At 41.3% G+C, this 20,130-nt stretch overlaps 2 protein-coding genes across 5 annotated transcripts in view; both read left to right on the forward strand.

Annotated features, from left to right (window-relative positions):
• Positions 1-14,505, forward strand: part of LOC144215595 (uncharacterized protein C15orf61-like) — a 44,975-nt gene extending 30,470 nt beyond the window's left edge. For 2 of the 3 annotated variants that reach the window (XR_013330452.1, XR_013330454.1), the window contains exons 7-8: positions 11,916-11,970; positions 13,113-14,505. The gene's annotated coding sequence lies outside the window, so the exon portion shown is untranslated. Of the gene's footprint in view, positions 1-4,620; positions 4,731-11,915; positions 11,971-13,112 lie in introns of those variants that run through there. The other variant, XR_013330453.1, reaches the window with a different exon arrangement.
• A 1,225-nt stretch (positions 14,506-15,730) lies between these two features.
• LOC144215642 (SKI family transcriptional corepressor 1 homolog-B-like) lies at positions 15,731-19,911 on the forward strand. 2 transcript variants are annotated; one of them, XM_077744697.1, is made up of 7 exons: positions 15,731-17,513; positions 17,607-17,700; positions 17,780-17,884; positions 17,959-18,015; positions 18,293-18,367; positions 19,413-19,487; positions 19,606-19,911. In XM_077744697.1, exons 1-7 carry the CDS (start codon positions 15,744-15,746, stop codon positions 19,701-19,703), a joined length of 2,274 nt encoding a protein of 757 aa, XP_077600823.1. In that variant the 5' UTR covers positions 15,731-15,743; the 3' UTR covers positions 19,704-19,911. The 2 variants fall into 2 exon arrangements, with proteins under 2 accessions (XP_077600823.1, XP_077600824.1); XM_077744698.1 differs by having other exon boundaries at positions 19,609-19,911.
• The last annotated feature ends 219 nt before the right edge of the window (positions 19,912-20,130 follow it).

Genomic DNA, 20,130 nt, shown 5'->3' on the forward strand with positions numbered 1-20,130 from the left:
TTAATTACCAATGGACACCAATTTAAACGACCTAATGCTAGTCCACGTGCCCCTTTCTTTATTTTAGAAGGTTACGGCCATTGTATACTGGACTGTCCTAAGATATTATTGCCAAAGTACTACATTGGTTGCCACCCATATCACTATCACTTGCTTTTGGGAGGCGCTTTGTTGTCAGGTGGATTTAAATGGTGATCTTTACTTGCTTTGCCCCATGGACCTTGCACTCAGATGAGACTTTGGCATCACACTATCCATTTCCAACTAATGGCCTTTGAATATGGCCAGTGGTGAACAACGGTGCATTTGAGGGAATGTGTGTGTGTGTGTGTGTGTGCATTTGTGAGAGCTTACAAGGACAAATGCTTTCTGCATTTAATGAGAGTGGGCCAAAGGGAATGCGGGTAGTTAAAACTGAGAGTTGGCACCAGTATTTCGTCCCTTGTTACCTGACTCTTCTGTTGCACCTTTAATCTGCAACATGCCACTAAACTACTCTGATGGTCTCACAGGCGGCAACCCTCGAGAATGGGATTGATGGAACACATTAAACTCTGAGCTTCATCCTGTTTAAATGCTTTTACACGCTAAATCTTTGACCATGGCATAAATGTGGGAAAACAAGACTCGGGGTCTTGAAAATATAACCACGAGATTGTTGTTGTTGTCTGAGCTGGGAATTTAGGCGGGGAGGGAGGTGACATATATTTTGGTCTTTTTTTGTACCATTGAGTCGTTTACTTTCATCTCCCATACCAAGAGAAATGTTGTAATTACTATTTACACACATAAAACGATGGCTTCATTGATATGCGGCCGCTGATAAAGCGGGAGCTTGGCAGCCAGACAATTGTCAAGGCCGCTGGGGGTTCGCCGGGACGGTGTTGCCTCCGCCACCAGTGCCGACGAGCAACAAAAGCAAGCCGCCATTCACCGCGCACCAAAATCTTTTTAATTAATTTTCCTGGGCTGGCAATGTTGACCCTTAAGATTTGCTCGTCAATTCAGCTCAGTACTCAGCCTTGACTGTCAGAGGGTCAAGAAGTCACGTTCCCTGGGCAAGAGTTAGATTTTGCTTCTAGAGTAGATTAGACTTGAGTAGGAATGTGCATTTGTATTTTAAGAGCCTTTTATGTTGAAGATTGAACTGGTTTCGCTCTGTTAGATTGCAGGCTTTTGTGTAAAAGAGCAGAGACTTGGAAAACAAACTGCAAAGGATGGTGCAATATATACTAAAAATATACTGGATCCTTTTCATTATAATAACTGCAATTAAGGGTAGCGTGTAATACCAACCAAAATAATAATCTTAACTGCATAATGTTAACACTCAGTCTTCCAAATAACGTTTCCTCTCAATTTCCTTCTTTACATAAATCCATTTTGTAATTAAATAGGAGTACAAATAAAGGGTAACATTTTTAACACATAGAAGATTCCATTTATTAATTCTAGTCTCTGTTGTCAGTTAAACAGCAAGTGACAAAACATGTGCAGTTTGTGGTTGCAATAAGACGACAGTTGTTCCAAAAGAGTGAAGTGGCGCTCTCACTTGCTGCGCATGCATACAAATCTGAGGGACCTGTGGATTATCTGCATCAAGGTTGATCAATTTGCTGCCGGCACAAAGCCCTCCCAATTCCGATTAATCCACTGAAGTGGTCATATCCACATGCTTTGTAAATCTGGGGCTCCTTATGTTTCCCCTTCCCACTGCACCCGGCTTAGCGCGGCTTTGGCGGATGAAAGGACAAGGCCTTGTTATATTTTAGCCTAAATAAGCACACTTGACTTTTCCTTAAATCTTTTTATACCCCCATCTTTTGCCTCCACGGGGGTGCAGGGGTTTCAAATCTGGCTTAATTTACTAATGGCTGCAGTGTTGAGTGAAATAAGGCTTTTCCATCAAAGTCTTCAATCCGGGTGAATTTTTAGTCTTTGCTCCTCACCATGTGGCATTAGAGGTTTTGTATATCTCATTGGCCAGAATTAAGATATTTTTTCTTCAAACATTGATCACTGAATATTTTCTGGAGTCAAATTTGGAATGAATATCAGCATGACATTTACATTTATTGTAATTGACAGCGATTGGCATCCAATTCATTTGAACAGAGACGGCCGGCATTGAACGATTATGTTTCACTGGCGATAGATTGTTGGATCGCTGCCGTTTGATCAAATATTGGACATTTTTACTCACAATTAATAGCGGCCGGGGGGGCTTTGGGCTTTTGAAAATACTGTATGATCCCTCAGGCTGCTGGTGAGATGTGGCTTCCTCCCCGTCACTCACATTTGTCGCTATTCCCCAATGTTATATATGTGTGTGTGTGTGTGTGTGTGTGTGTGTGTGTGTGTGTGTGTGTGTGTGTGTGTGTGTGTGTGTGTGTGACTGTGTGTGTGTGTGTGTTTTGAGCTCACTGCCCCAAGCATGTCTCGTTTGAAAGTGCTGTCACTCCCTGCTTCCTGCCATCCATTAACACCCGCCATTATCATGCTAATCTACATTGTATGATTACATAAAGTAATTTATGCACACTTCTATTCACCCGTGGCTACACAGGGACATTTGCCCCTATTGTCAAATGTTTTTGGATATAAAAAGCAAAAGGAAAAAAAAACAATCGTATATTTCCTCGGTCATCAAATTTCCTTTTTTTTTTGTGAAGATGTAGTCGCACTTTTGGAAAAACTTGGCATTTTAGCTTATGAATAAATGCTCTCCTGGTGATTTGCAGAGGTTTGCCTACTGAGAAAGTAATCGCCCTAAAATCTCTTAGTGCGCATGCTGCTTTGGTGTTCGTGAGGAGACTACAATTTCAGTCCTGGCGGCTCCATATCGGGGAAAAAATAGGAGGAATGTTTTGTTTTGAAAGTAGAGGGCAGAAGATGAGCTCTCTTCCTCATTTATTCACAGCTAGTGGAGTAATTAGGAATGCAGAGGGCTGTTAAATTAAAAGTGAATTGCACTTATTAACATTTTAACTACCAACCCCACCCTCTATAGACACTAAACAAGGACAGTTTCAGCTCTAATATGCCTGAAGAATCCCACTGAGGCCACTCTTTATGTATCTCTAAAACAAAGACCTTTTTTAAAGTAAGATCTCCCCTTTGTTTAAACAACCCAGCATTTAACATTCAACGTAATGCGCCCAGGAATGGTGGCCGCCGTCGTCGGGAGACGCGCCAGGCAGAGCTTCTCAAACTCTTTGCTTAATGGAACGCTATTTGTGGTCAGATTGGATAGCTAATGGTAGTCCCTTCGAGGGTAACTCTGCAAATTAAATAGCATGGATTCACATCTGTCAGACAAAACCAGGAGGCTCTTTGTAATCAATGACCCAAACCAAGAGAGGCTCCGTAGGGGGGCGCCGCCGCCATCATGGCGGCGAGCACGGGGTGCCGCTGGGGACGGAGGCGACTCACCTGCTCGAACAGCAACTACGCTAGGCTTGGGATGCCCGTGACCGGAGAGGCGGCACCGCCGGCGGGGTTAATGTACATTTATAGAGCGGGTCAAACTACTTAAGCAAGGCGCTGATTTATAATGCAGCAATGCAATGCGACTAAACTGTAAAGGGAATTCTTTCTCTTTTTTTCCCCTTTTTTTCTCCTCTGCAAACACTGCCGTCGGTGTTGTGTTAAAACGTTGAACCCCATTAATTTTATCACTCCCCCTCTCTCGTTTCGCTCCTTCTTTAAATTTTGTTTGGAGGAGAGACTAGCGAGACCTCCCGCTGTTGCGGAGAATTTCCTCTCGTTGTTAATTTTCCCTGCTCCATATGGCGCCACAGACACTTCACCTGCAGGCTGTAGCAGGCTGGAGCAGGCTGGAGCAGGCCGTGCCGCAGCCAGCAGACGTCCTCGGGCTGCGCCTGTCATTTACGCGGGGCCGTGCAGCTGTTGGAAGTAGTCGGAACGTCGTTGCCCGTCACTCGCGCCGTTTTCCGTGAGGTGCTCTTCTGCAAATGTGGTGGAATGTCAAATTAGATGCGACTTAAGCGGAAGCCGTCCATATAAAAGATGGGCTTGACTTTGGGCGGGTCAGACTGTGGGGGGAAAAAAAGAGTTCATGCACCATGTGTTGGGGTACGTGTGTCTTTTCAGGGGCCTCGCTGCTTGCCAATGGCGCAGCAGCGGGCTTTCATTGTGGCTTGTCATTGATTAGGCAAGGGTCTTTAATTCTAGCCTACCCCATGTTGTGATTCATTTGCATGGCGTGTCAAGAAGTAATGGAGGTTGAGCGCGCCTCTTTGAAACTCTTCAAAATGTTGCCCTAATGTACATGCTGCCGCCAGCAAAGAGATTTCTGATTTATTGTGCCACTTATGTTTCTTAATTCCTCTTCATCTTCAATTTGTTAGACGAAATGACTGCTATCTACATATTGTGTATGGTAGTACTGCACCAGAGTGTCGAAATGTTTACATGGGTAAATCTATATCTAGGCCAAATGTACATAGCGTATAACAAAATATTCAACATTTATTGCAATTGTTTTCAAGCCTGTTTGCTTATCCTATGGAAATGCTTCTACAAATGATATGTTATTTATTTTTAACTCTCATTGAAAATTCATGCTGTTACCTTGACCCTATTTTTTTTGCATTTTAGTAGCTGATATCTGGAAATATGGCCATACCCACTCAAATACAGGCCGCTTCGATGTGTCTACTAACGAAAAAACAACTTTACAAATGCAAACCTTCAAGTGAAAGTTTCTGAGGTCAGACTTTATTTTTATGTCATTTTCTTTTTATCTATTATTTTATTGTGTTTTTCATGATATACTGGGTACTTTATCATGTATTGTATATTAATTTATGTTCTCCACTTAATTTTAGCATGTAATTTGAAGCTGAAAAAAAAACAAATAACAGGTAATTAAATGTTAACTCTTGGAAATGTTGGCATCAAGGCTCATGTCTAAAAGCAGTAAAGAAGGAAAAGCAAATGAGTAAGCATTGCCAGTAATCACTTCCAATCCAAAAGCACACGAGCTGCATGTCCCTCGTCATCCCATCATGAATCTTAAAAGATTCCAGCTCACAGAGGTCTCTTTTCCCATTATGTTTGAGATGAGATGTGAGGTTAGGGGAAGCTACTTGTGGGCCAAGATGGGCTTTTTCAGCAAAAGTTGGGAAAATGTAGTGATAACATTTGCAGACCTCTCGGGGATGCCACGTTCAGGGTCAAAGCTAAATCTGTACGCCGCCGGCATGAGGCCAAGCTATAATTCCGGCACAGACGAGCACAGAGCTAACCTCGGTGCAGCTCAGGGGCAGCGATTTTGGCGTGGCTACAGGATCGCTGGGATAACAACCAAGGCAAATATACCTTTCGTCCGTCCTCCTTTCTTTTTGGCCTCTGCGGATATGAATGTCCTTTTTAAGGGTGACTTGACCCTAATTAGAAATCGTTTTTATAACTACGGTACATTAAAAAACGGACAAAATTACGAACACATCACCTAACAACCTCAAAACCGCACACACTTAGTCTTGTAAGTGTTGACAAATACATTTAATGACTAATTATACCTGATGATGACACATTATCCATCTGTATGATACATCCATTTTCATCCAGGATGATCCCCCTTCATTGTTTTTTTTAGTTTTAGTGAAGGCATCAAACCTCATGTACTCACACAGCAAGTCATTTAACAACACGCCTTTACAAAGACCAAGTCTATAAAAATGATAACTCTCAAAAATGAAAAGCTACCCACAATTCCGGTTTCTATTCATATTCATCCAATATATCAATTTTCTATTATATTAAAGTATGATATCAACATGCAATCATGTTAATAGATCTTACCTATTGTGAGTCATGGCTCATTCAACTGATAAATATGTAAATTAAAATGTTTTATTGTTGATAGCCAACATTAATCTCATTTGGATGTCTTAAACCAAATTAAATGCGAAAAGTGCGCCACATAGGTGTTTCGCAAAGTGAGTTGATTTCATTTTGGAATTAAAAAGGGAAATGAGCAGGGGACGTCGCTTTTTTTTCTTCTCCCTTTTATTAGGAATGGTAATGAAAAATGTTATTGACTCGAACAAATGGAAAATACACCTGGAAATATATATTAAAGCTTTCCAATTTCTCTCTCTCTCTCTGTAGTTTGCAATTATAGTTGTTTCGGCGATAGCCGCGGAATTAATTTTGCGTGCACGCTGATCATTTTAGCGGTGTACAAAGAATAGGTTATTATGTTGCATGGGGAGGAGGGCAAAGCAAAGCGTTATTTAATTGAAAGAATGGATCAATAACAGCTGGAGCACTTTGTCACAAGGCCTTGTGAAATGAGCAAGTAATTTACTGTGGACAATATTAAGTGGAGTCCAGGTGTAAAAGCATAAAGTGCAAGCTGGGCCTCCGTCATCTGTTCAAGGTCTGACCAGACTGGGATTTTACAACCTCCCATTTCAGTTGATGGAGACCAAAATACAGTCACGCTGCCAAATTTGTTCACAAACGAGCTGGTTTGATGAGAACTTTTTCTAAAAATACTTCACAGTTGCACTACTACGTTATCGATTCGGACATATTATTATGCCGTAAATGTGCAGAGTAACACTGCAGACTTTGACCCAGAAGTGCATTTAAAAAAATGTAGATTTACAAAATTATTTTTTTAATGCATTTTTCCATTAAAGGCCAAAAACAGAGTGTAGTGTTGTATCGGTGAGTTTAAAAAAAATAGCCGTCATCCTAATTCACCAACATCCTTACAATGTTTGTCTGCAAAAGGTTGGCCCAGTTTTGTGACCTTTTTTCACTATTTTGTTATTGTAAAGTTTACAGAAACTCATTTGTTTCTTCCCCGCTTGACTAGAAACAAATTGTCGTTTTCCCTCACTAGTTCACAATCCAGTTGTTCATTGCAGCTGCATGTTGGTAAATGTTTTCTCTCGTCTACACTTGGCCTATGCATCATTGCTCTCAGGCCATCAACATCTATATTTTATTTTTTTTATTTTTATACGTATATGTTTTGTTGAAGAATCTTGAGTAAATTAGAGCAAACTGGCACGTTGCCCAGTATGCAAATTCATGTGCTAATTCGCAACATGATTTCACTTCAACTTGCGAGCAAATGAGATTTTAATTGAAAATGAGAGGAGCGTTCACTGAGGATCTCACTGGAGATTTGCAGTAGGGGAGTACGTAGTGCTTTTTTTCAGATTGTTTAACGAAAAAATACTTTTTATACTTTCAATATTTGAATATATAGATGACAATGTTTTCCTTGGTAGAGGTTAGAGAAACTGCAGTGTGAAATTAACATTGCGCTTCATCTACTAGTCTGAGCGCAACGAGGTGGGCTATTAACATTTTTTTCTCCTATTTTCATTATGTTAATGGTGTTAAAACACAGCCACCGATTGCCACCAGCGGCGCACTGATTTGGTCTGGCTAATCATAAAGTGTCCGAATGGGTCATTTTGATTATGAGACGCTAATTATGTAGTGCTTCTCTCCTCTCTTTTCTACCTTGACCCACGCTCTTAATGGTAAGCTTTTATGAGTCCCGGGAAGGAAAATAGCAGCAAAAGATGTCTGCCCGTGTTATGTTCCACTCATGCTTCAGTGCTTCCCTTTAAACTTCCTAAATTGCGCCTGACAATAAATAGATGCCCAAGTCTCTAACTGCCACTGTTAGATTAGATACCATTAGATATAATAGAAACTCTTCCCCTGTAATATTTTCATAGGAGTTGGAGGCATTTGATTAATCTTACTACATTTTATTGCATTGCTGATTTTTTTTTCCCTTTTCACTCTACTGTAAAGACATTGTAGACAAGCTATTGCCATTCCCTGGCTCCCTCTCCTTTTACACTCATTCATCCTCCGCTGTTATTGCAATGCATTGTTGATGAGGTGAGTCGGCGTCTTATGTGCTTTCACTCCTAAAGTCATTCCTAATGGAGTGGAAACCTTATATTTTGTTTCCTAATGAAGCACAGGAGTGGCAGACAGCTCCGCTTGGCCTCTCCTACGGAGCCAGCGGCCTGAATACAGTAGAATCCTTTGGGGGGGGTGGGGGCCTTAGCCCTTGAGCAACAGATTATATTTTGCATTCAGAAATCGCTGACAATATTTGTAAAAATCTAGTCTCAAGTGTTCATTTGGAAAGCAGGAAAAAAAATCTGTTAAGCCGCTGAATTGTGGGCCAGATCGGCACGTCAGGTCATTTTGTGTGGCCCATAGAAGCAAATCATTTGTATTGATTTCATGTTTCTTGCTAAAATACTTTTATTTCCCAAGATTTTTTTCCTCTACTAAAAAGGTTGAGCATTAATGTTTTGTTACTATACTCTATACTAATACTATACAAAGTTTTACCTGGCTTTTGATTTTGCATCACGTGTTGACTAAATTGGTTCTTGTTCTTGTTTGTGTATATTTAATCACTTAAGGTGATCATATATTAATGGTTTTCTAAGTAAACCCAATGTTGACACCAGTCTGAGTTACCATATGTTAGATTGGATTGAAAATTGATTGGATATCCATCTTTGTCAATGGCACAAAAACATGATCATTCACCCCTAAGTTAGAATAAAGTGACAAAAATATCATGGAGGCAAAAGTGTATTCAATATATTTTAATGGCTAAACAACATACTACTATTTAATCTGGGTTTGTATAACCCATACACTTACTTTAAACCAAATTGCATCAGTTAATGTACTAACAAAATCAAATATACACAGCATCCTCTGCACCTTTTATCTTTACTATTATCATTAGTATTTGTTTTGCCTGTGCACAACACAATAGCCTTGTTTTTTTTCATCGGGTGAAATTGCACCATAACTTTGGCAATGGAAATGGTGGACATTTTTGGGACGCTCTCAGTGGCTCCAGGCTCCGTTTAAGCTGGCCCTAATTTGAGCTGCGTCAAGTGTAAAAGTAATTTGAGCTATTCTGAGCTGAGGTTTCCCTGCAAGGTCATTTTTGAAACAAAATGTCTCCATAATCTAGGTCACAACACAATCGGCTGCACTTTTTCCACCCAAACTTGCGTCCCTCTTTCCTCCCCTCCTGCCATGCTGCTTATAATTAAACACATACAATTATCCTAAATTTAATGGGATTTCAGAACCACGCTTTTATTTAAGAGGTAATGAATAATATTTTAATTGCATATGTAACTGTGGAATCCAAATGTGCTGCTATTATCACGTGTAATTACTACGCCGCAGTTTTCGAGCGCGTGAGCTCCCGATGTGATCAGCGGCACTCGCTGGCAGACTGTCGCCTTTTTTTTCTTCTCCCCCTCTTTCCTCTTGTATTCTTCAATCTGCAGCGTAGCGGTGACTAATTGTGAAATAATGCAGCTGGATAGACACACTTAAAACATATGTGCTGTGTCCTATTGTTTATTGATGTCTGTAATTAATGATATAATGCGTGCCGCTGAAGTAGTTTGACCTCTGAACCAGTCATTACTCAGAGTGTAGCGGCATCAATCAAACTGTGCTTTTCTCACATCTATTCCTGTACACCCCCTGAGGGACTGACAGAGCACCCACTGTATCCTCATTTGTATTCAGCTGACCAAGGCCTCCGTGTGAATGATTTAGCGCTCTACATCACATATACAGCGCATGAGGAGCACTAATACGAGATTTACAAGCTACTGCTGAAGTTCATAACAAGGCCTAAAGCTCTGAACAAAGCTACTTTGTACCTCTGCCATGCGGAAAGCTATTGTTTTGATTGCCATTTTTTTTTTGCCAGCATTTGGGGGACTAGTAAAATTCTCCAACTCTCTCTTACCTAAAAACTAACCTATTAGAAATGGGTGTGCTTTATGGAGCTGACATACAAGCAAAGATAGAGCATTCTAGGATTATTGTATTTCACTCTTCCCAGAAGAATTTGTGTTCATTTTGTCAGAAGATGAATGGAACCTTTTTCTGTGTTTCAGAATACGAATAGGCATAATCCGGACTATAAATCGCATTTTAAAAAATATTTCTGCCGAGGTGTGATTTATATTCCAGTGCGACTTATTATTTCATTTAATTTGTTTTTGATCTTATTAAACAAAATTCCCCCCAAAAAAGCAAATTATACTCCATTGCGTAATTCTGCATTTTGTGGCTAGTGCGACTTATCTTCAGATGTGATTTATAGCTTGAAAAAATATGGTATATAACTCTTAACTTCACTTATTAACTAACAAGTTAAACAATATATTTTTAGTTTTTTTATGTTGCCATTTCTATTGTTTTCGTCGTAACTCTGTCCGCATACCCTTATCTGACATAGCTTCTTCACTTCTATCTTACACCTACAAAAACTTAAAATGCTATTCATAGTTCACTGTATATTGTGTAAAGATTTCTCTTGATACCCACCTTACGGGTGTTTTGGTGAAGGTCTATCTTGTTGTGATTTCTGTTTGTTTTTCAATGGGCTTCAGTTTACAGTATTTACTGGTTCCACATGTATCGAACCCATGCGGTGGAATGCCTGCCATGTTTGGGGTCTCTCTACACTTGACTGCCCAGCCTCAGGTCGCCGCACGCTAAGATCACGTCCCACTTCGGAGAGCAACCGAGCAAACAACACAGTCAGTTTAAAATAAGTCATTCCATTGTTAATTAAAATGGCTTAAAACGTCACTTTGAGGTAAAAGAGGTTCTGGAAAAGCAGTTGAAACTCTAGAGAGAGCTGCCGAGGGGTGTTTCGTTAATACCACATGAAATTAAATTGTGCATTACCTCACTTTGGAAGGTGCCAGACTATTAATGGAAAGCGGTAACTGGCTTGGTTTGCTCTCTCGGTTCTTTAATTTCACAGTGGCCCCCAGATGTTTGGTCTTGCTTGGACTCATCCACGTGTAGTTGTCTACTTTCCCATCCTGCCTCAGGCCCACTGTGGTCTGTATTGTGTTAATGGGTCAGGAGAGTCCATCAAGGACAGCGAGTTGGGCAGTTTGCACATCGGGGGGATAATTATAGGGTGATTGGTGCCCTCATGCTCCCTGCTCTCCTTGCTTTGTTAACTTTACACCTTACATAAATGCAAATGTCTGCCGCTGGGCCTTGTGCAAACATATCCTGAGACCTCCTTTTTCTTGCCTTGTTTTATTGTTATTTGTCCTATTCATTTTTTTTCTAGAATTCCAATTGTATGGTACCCATTTAAGTTATTGCTATAGTATATTGGGTGATTAGCCAGATTTGCTCTTCCTGCCTTAAACTGTCAGCAGAGACACATCAAGTCACTTCAGTACCATGGAGAGTTCCTCCTATACCTTGAGTGTTTGGAGCAAAAAAAAAACTCTCACTTCACCTTCAAGTTATGTGGAAAACACCAGGAAGGGACCTCATCTGAATGGCCGGGGTGCCAGACGTGGTGTTCACATTTAAGCCCTTCCCCCATGTATGCATATCATCCACCCTGAGCCATTCTATCTGTATGGAAATTTGGGCTCCACAGCTGGAATCCCACAAAGCACTGTCATCTACTAATAGTTATTATCTCTTTGGGCTGTTCCCTCTCAAAAAGCCCTGAAATACAAGCGCATCACATCTTTATGGTAATGCCTTACAATGCAGCCTCGGGCTGTATGGCACACAGACCTTTTGTTATCATTAAGATAATTCCCATTCTCACTTGACTCCTCATTACACTGCCCACACCACATAGCGTTGGATATAGACAAATTCCCGTGTCTTTGTTTATACGACCTATCAAGTGACCAATTGTTAAAGCGTCGGAGATGATGGTGAAATTTTAGCACGCCAATAACCTTTTCCACTTTGATTTTTTTAATACTGTTTCACAGATTTTATTTGATCATTGTTATTATTGTTATATATTAATCTTGATTCTCTTATAATTTCATTTCATCTGTGCGTTTGGTCTGTTTTAGGCACCAAGGAAGGCCGGCTTTGTCTTTCTCTTCATACTTTGAACTGGAAAAAAAGGTATATATTTTTTTACTAAATGAATAAATGCACATTTTAAAATGATTCTTTATCTATATATAGGATTTTTTTCTGTCATTTGAAGTACATTACTGTAATGCTCACATTTGATTGAAACAGTCAGGGGAGTTGTATATTTATTAATTTGAATTTGAGGCATTAATTTTTATAATCATTTTATCATACATGTCTTTAAATGGAAACTAAACCCAAGATATCAAATTTTATTTATATTCGGAACTAAAATATCTTGTTTGCTCTGTACTTAGATCTACAAAAATAAGATATAAATATACTATATACCATATGTACTCTAATCCCCTCCTGCTTTATTAAAACAGCATATAAATCATCAGCAACAAGTAGATTTTATTATAGCTTCCAATGCCAAATTTTAATTACATCATCATCTACACTTACTTACTGAGCTGTGAGCTAATGTAGATTTATTTTTGTGGATGTTTTTTTTCCTCTAGAATATCATGTATTTCAATATATTTGATGGAGAATCTTTCAAGCGCCATTGAAATTGCACTCTGTATTAGCAGGCTAAGCACTACTTGAGCTTTGAAATTAAAAATCATTCATAGAAAATGAATATATTACTGACTAAGGTGCCTCATTTATGTTAGGAAAAAAAATACCATGTCAGTTAGTGAGTTAGTCCATGAATTGACACTGCGTTGTGGTCCAAAAGACCAATTTCTAACTCTTGATACCAGCATTTCAATATTTTTCCTCTTTAGAGACATTTTAAGTAAGAAATCAAACATCAAAACAATACACTTGACTATATTGGAACACCAGCTCTGGATATCACAATGACCTGTTTATGGTGCAGTCCATTTTTTTCCACCCAAGATCACCACACATTTTTGCACAAGGTGATGCATATGGCCAGCAGGTTATTTATGCATCCATATGACACGATGAGTTTCAGGTCAGCTGTTGAAAAGCGAGATCGCGACCGGCGGCGTCCTTGCACGTCTCCGCCGAGGCCCACGTGAGGCGTCTGCCTCACACAAAACAGTAATTGCAGGGTGATTGGCACAGCTTGTTCCTTGCAGCCTGTGTCCCACACTTGAAGGTCCCCCTCATTGTCAAACAGCCTTTTAGCACCTTTGTTCCTCTCTTTCCCTCAGGACCTTGCAGCTCACCACTGGCAGATGAGTCCCACTCTGTAACAAAAGGGTCCCTGCGCTCAACCTCATAGGATGCAGTGATGAAATCCCCCCCACCCCTCACTCACTCACTCACTCACACACACTCCTCTTGTTCTCACACACACTTTCGGAGTAGAAACACCCCGTTTAGCAGCCGAGGCTGTTTCGGGGACGGGGGTCAAGACCCATGAGTGGGCTTTTAGGAGGCAAACAAACACCAGAGCAGCAGAGAAGTGATGTCTTGTTTACACATTAACAAACATTTAGCAAATCTCTGGCGGCCTCGGCGGCGCAGACGTCTTTTGTCGCGCCCGCCGCAAAACAATGCAAAATGATTGGGGATGGCGGCTGCAATAACTGACAAAAGGTCAACTGCAATAACTCATCCATCACTCAAATAACGGTGACGGCAGCACAGCGTTATTAGCCAGCAGCCCTGTAATTGTCATCTCTTCTCGCCTTCCACCGTTAATTTTTCGCCAAAACAGCCGCTTACAAACTGCATCTTTCCAACACCGTCTAATGAGGTGATGACCAACCACTTGTTATAATTGCTTCAGTCTCAAGCTTATTAATCATATGTAGAGTTATTTAAGGATGCATAAATTAATCTTAGAATAAAAAAGCCCATCAAAGCTTCAAAACAATTAAAGAGTAAGGTAAGATTTCCCATGGGTTGACACTTTTATTTTAATAGTGTTCAGGTGATTATCATACTTTGATTCGACACTGTGATTAATGCAGACACACTTTTAAATGAGCTGCTCTCTCTTGCACATAAAAAAAGGTAGAACAAAACAGATAATGACCTTGCTGACTTTGCTCATCTCACCGCCCTGCACCAAAGGTATGAAAACACGCAAATTTGTCTTTTCACATGTCATTCATATTCATTGAATGGACCAAAAAAATGGGTTTGACTAGAGTGTGACCCCACTGAGCACAAGGGGAGGATGTAGAAAAAAAAAAAGAAAAAAAAAGCGTCAATAAGACTTTTGAGTCTTTGGATTACTGGAATGACATTGAATGAGTGGAGAATGGCTTCATTATATACATTGGCTGATTAATAAGAACCTGAAGGCCTAAAACATTGCAATTTTTGTGGGGGATAAAATAAACGAATGATGAGGAAATGACTGACAATCATAGTCATTTGTTTTCCCATTTCAAATTTGAAACGACATCAACGTTCCCCATTGTTCATATCATTGTATTTTGTTATATTAACAAAATCTAGTCCGTTGATTATGCGTGCCCAAATGTAGTCGTACCAATGTCCCTGCCATGCTCAGGACCCCGAATGAGTCTCTGGTAACTTGCATTAAGACAATTGGAAATGGTGAAGCCTGAGCTTCGTGGACTTGAAAATGGCTGACGCGTTGAACCATTTGTCACGTATGCTTCTTTTCAGCTTGTGATCTTAAGAGCAGCTGCTTGTCACCACGCGTGTGTACATGTGAGTGATGCGCGTGCATTGTGAGTCCGTGGGAACACGGCACGTGATGGGGGTCCTGCCACATGCTTTACAAGTGCTATTTGTTGAACAAAATACAACACTCAATTTGGTTTTTGTGTATGAAAAGAACAGTGATCAAATCACACAAGTATTATGCCTTAAAATTGTAGCCTATTTGATCAGCATTTAATAAAATTGGGCTTTTTAAGAACATTTTTATCTTAAAATGACATGTTCTCTCATTCGTTTCCAATGACAATGATAGACGTCCAATTCATTTTGACTCACAGGGCTGACAGCTCAATGTCAGGAAATTATTTAAAACAGTATCAGTAAATTTCTATGTCAGATTTTTTGTTTTATTTTTACTTTTTGCGTTGTTTAGAATTCTTTACCCTCATTGACTCCATGGGAGAGACTGCACAGCAAGTTAAAATGGATTGGGCATCTAGCACTGTTACATTAATTGTATAACAATCACTGAAAGCAGCAGGCAAGTAAAATATTATAATAAAGTAAATCTATTTTATTATTGTGAGGCCATAACTCAATGTAGTTTATTCATTTGAATTCAATGAATATTGTTACTATCCATATTTTTAGGAAGTGATTATTAACGAATACATTTCAGTGGAGAGAGTACATCCACATATTTGGACGTTTTATTTTGGGTCATGTGTAGGCCACACCAGAAATGATAGGGTTACATGTTTTTTTTAAATGACTAAAATAGTCCCTCTCCCTCTTAAGAGTTAATTGCGTCCCAGATCTTGTATTCATTTTCTGTCAAGTGTGTGTGGGGGCGTGTGTGTGTTTGTTTAACACGCTTGTGCTGCAACCCAAACCGGCTGAAACATGGTGGGGGGGGGGGGGGGGGGCTGGGGGGGGGGTGTAGTAAGCGGAGTAGAGCAAGGCAGTAAGAGAGGCAGTCCCATCACTAAAGCAAACACCCCGGCATCATTTGACACACTCCTCCTTGTCTCTCTTCCACGCGTGTGTGAGAGGCGCTCCGCACCAACATTGAAGGTGAGTTTTGTCAGTTTTACACGACTCTCTCATTGCTTATTGCAAATGTAACGATCGCGTTAAAAGTGCATTTAAAGCATGAAATCCTTCTTTCTCCATGTCAGCGCAGCTTCCATTCGTCCCCCAAAATGGAAGCCATTCCACCGGGCCGTGACTCCAGCTCGTCGCCGGGCTCCAAGCAAGAACTTTCCTACTCCACCCCCAGCAACCTGAAGCCCAACCAAGTGGGCGAGACGGTTCTGTACGGAATACCCATCGTGTCCCTGGTGATAGACTGCCAGGAGAGGCTGTGCCTAGCGCAGATCTCCAACACTTTGCTGAAGAATTATAGTTACAACGAGATCCACAACCGGCGCGTGGCGCTGGGCATAACCTGCGTGCAGTGCACCCCGGTCCAGCTGGAGATCCTTCGCAGGGCCGGCGCTATGCCCATCTCCTCCCGGAGGTGCGGCATGATCACCAAACGCGAGGCCGAGAGACTGTGCAAGTCCTTCCTGGGGGCTCACTCGCCCCCCAAGCTTCCAGAAAATTTCGCCTTCGACGTGTGTCACGAGTGCGCGTGGGGCAGCCGAGGCAGCTTCATTCCAGCCAGGTACAACAGCTCCAGGGCCAAGTGCATCAAGTGTTCCTATTGCAACATGTATTTCTCGCCCAATAAGTTCATCTTCCACTCGCACCGCACGCCAGAGTCCAAATACACGCAGCCGGATGCGGCCAATTTTAACTCGTGGAGGCGACACCTGAAACTCACTGAAAAGAGCAACCAGATGGATATATTGCACGCGTGGGAGGACGTCAAGGCCATGTTCAACGGGGGCAGTCGCAAGAGGACGCTGCCGAACTGCGGCTCCGATTCGGGCTCGCCTCTCAAGTCTCACGGCCCCCCGAACCTCCACCGCCAGTCGCCCGAAATCCCCGCCAAGATCCTCGGCTGCGATGACAGCCGCGTCAGCGTGGGCCCGCGCAGTTACCCGGTCATCCCGGTTCCGAGTAAGGGTTTCGGCATGCTGCAGAAGATTCCACCACCGCTCTTCCCGCACCCGTACGGCTTCCCGGCGTTCGGCCTATGCCCGAAAAAGGACGACGGTAGCGGCACTGGCGGTGGCATCATTGGCGAGCAGAGCAAGGCGGCTCTCCTGTGGACTGGCAAGGACAGCGCCTACCCGTCCTTCCCGGTCTTCTGGCCGGCTGCAGCGGCGGCTGCAGCGGCGGCGGGTGCCCTCCCCTTGCCTCCCTACCCTCAAAACCCCCATAAAGCTCCACCCGAACTGCTCCCTCTACACAGACTCGCCGACGCGGACGTTTCCGAGTCCACCGACATGTCCACCACCAAGGCCGACAACGATCGCTGTTCCAGCACCCAGTCCACGCGAAACGAGGACGACAAGTCCGGGGACGAGGGGAGGCCGCTGGAAGGACCGGCCTCCTCCTCCGCTGTTGCCGTCTCGGCCCCACGGAAGGCCAGCTACGTGTCTGCCTTCCGGCCCGTAATAAAAGACGCCGACTGCATCGCCAAGTTATACGGCAGCCGAGGAGCCTACTCTCGAAGCGGCTACTTGTCTCCGGACTTTTTAAGCGAGAGCTCCAGTTACCGGTCCGCGTCTCCGTGCGTGGACAGCGAGGGCGATGCGGACGTGGATGTGGACGTGGAGGTGGAGAGCAGTAAAACGCCGGAGGACGAGGACCCCTACAGGCCACTGTCCTTGATGTGTCCCCGAAGCCCTCCTCCGGGGCTCACTCACGACTTGCCCCCCAGCGACTCGGACTCGAAGGGGGCACCGGCGCAGGAAATGGATGCACTCGAGTCCCAGAAGGCGAGCCCACGCGTGGGGTCCTTCGACAGAGATGGCCAAAACAAACACTTGACAGACGCGAACGTCGTTGCACCCTTTTGCCAAGTGAGTGGCTCTTGTGAAAAAAACAGTTAAAAAGATGAATATTTCCGATTATTTAGTCAAATAAATTCATTTATTTTTTTGAATTCTTTGCAGGTTTTCATGCAGGAACGAAGCGAGTTGCAACAAGCGCGCAGTCCGTATCATTTCAGACCTGCCAGCTACTCACCGGCCGGCCTCACAACTCATGGTTGGTCGTCATCCTCCACAATGTTTCAAAAAGAGAATTGGTGTAAATGCCCATTTTTAATACGTGTTTTTCCTCCAAGATGAAAATGCAAGCAAAGAAGAGCCGTCTTCCACAGTGGAGGAAGTGGAAAGCAAATCTTTGCACGAACAAAGCAGCGACGATAACATGCGAGAGCAAGATGAAGGTACGCAAGTTTATTTTCTATAAATATATATAGATATATATTTTTAATTAATCATGAAAAACCATATTACTTAGATGAAGAATCGGCAAGAGCTTTGAACCCACAAAGAGGCATACGGAATATGGCAAAAGGTATGGAATCATTTTATTTGGATGGTGATAATAATTATTTTAGCATTGACTATCATTTGTATTATTTCATGTACAATATTACATTTAAAATCTCTGCTCGATTTATTTTATGTGAAAAACAAAGATTCTGTGTTACTGAAATAATAAGCAATTTGCAGAAATTCAATGTTTTGTTTTCTTGAAATGAAATAATTTAATTAGGTATTTGTTGTTATAAAATTGCATAATGTGCCTTGTGACAATAAACTAATTTTAAATCTTGTGCATCTGTGTGTAGAGGAACTACAGAAGCAATTGTTGGAACAGGTTGAACTGAGGAAAAAGCTTGAACGTGAATTTCAACATTTGAAAGGTGAGACCCCAAAATATTATATCTGGCCACTGCAGTGAATTATAAGTATGATTTATTATTTTTTGCCATTACATGATCTTGCTGCATCATTGCTCAACAGTAGATATAGAAATAGTTACTTCTCTAATATATTTGGATAAGGTAAAAATGGTGGCATTTGTTTTACATTTTATAACACATTATCGTATTTAAAGAAAAACATTTATTTGATGCAAATCTATTGATTTGATGATGGAAATTGGCATTCAGAATTCTATCCCTCCAAAAATTGCGTATTTTACAACCAGTCCATCTGTATTCATACTTCTTTTCACTCTTCAAGAATGGATTTGAATGAGGAATGTGTGAATAAACTCTTTTTCATTGGCTCAAAGGAATGTACAATTGTATCCCTTGACCCTTGCTAAATTGTACTCTCTGAAAAGGGCACTTGGTGCTTTTCAAATGGTTATGGGTGATTGTATTACCTAGCATTTTTTTAACCTTTGTATAGCAGCAGAAATAGATACAAGAATACAACATTAAAACATGGACTATATACACTTGACCTATTTGACTTCAACATTTCTTCACTTCCATCACATCAAATATTATCTTGGAAATGTTAGACATCCCTATTTACTTAATTTTACAATATCACTTACAAATACTTGTTTTTGACCAATGATAAAAATACAATCTGATAGATTTCCCTATTGAATTAAATTAGTTGTTTTGTTTGAGATGCAAAGTAGCTTTAGAATTACATGAACTATTTAAGCCTTTGGTTATTGCTAAATACTAATATGGTTAATTTCTCAAATGAATTTACATCCGTCTTAAATAGAGGTAATGACAGACATCTATTAAATAGTTAGCAGCACCTACTAAAATAAACAGTCCTTTGTTAATATATGCAGAAATCTGTCATGACTTTGGTTCTTTTTGTTTTGATATTTTATTAAAACGAAGTTTCTTGGTGAATTGTATTTTCAATTTTGGCTTACTCTCATGACTTTAAATCAGTTTGCCCTATTTTTTTTTTGTTGCCCCAATTTTGCTTTAGACAACTTCCAGGATCAGATGAAAAGAGAATTGTCTTACCGAGAAGAGATGGTCCAGCAGTTGCACATCGTCAGAGGTGAGAAAAATAAAATAATCTAGTTGCCGTTTAAGGAGTTATTGTTTCATTCGATATTTAGAGCCACCACGTGCAGCGTGTACGGATACGTTTGATTGTTGTCTGTCGTTCCTCTCAGAAGCTCACGACGCTTTGCACCATTTTTCCTGCAAGATGTTAACGCCTCGCCACTGCACGGGGTCGTGCACCTTCAAGTCTCCTCTACTCCCACCGTGACGAGACCCTCAAGGAAGAACTTTCCACTTCACACAGCGGGGAAAAGAGACTCATTTGTTGTTGTGATATTTATTTTATCAAAATGTGTACTGTACATTTATGTGACGCTGTCTGTAGTCACAACCCATTGATGATATTTATTATTTGTGGCAACGTGCAATGACAATGTATGTATCATGAGTTGTAATAGTAACTGTTATGTCTCCATTGGCTCACATTTCTTTCAGTCTGGTGTATTTTATTTTATTTATCTATTAATTTATTTATTTTCGTGTATTTCTGTGATCTTGATTCTTTCCAGGCCAGTCACCGACTTGATTTTTGACATCATGCACTTTAGATGAGTGAAACACTGGCAACGGGATTATTTGTTGCGGATGACGTGATTTTCTTTCTTCGAGTATTAGCCTATACCAAATAGGCCCAT

The sequence above is a fragment of the Stigmatopora nigra genome, chromosome 22 (assembly GCF_051989575.1).
Source record: "Stigmatopora nigra isolate UIUO_SnigA chromosome 22, RoL_Snig_1.1, whole genome shotgun sequence".
Taxonomy (NCBI): Eukaryota; Metazoa; Chordata; class Actinopteri; order Syngnathiformes; family Syngnathidae; genus Stigmatopora; species Stigmatopora nigra.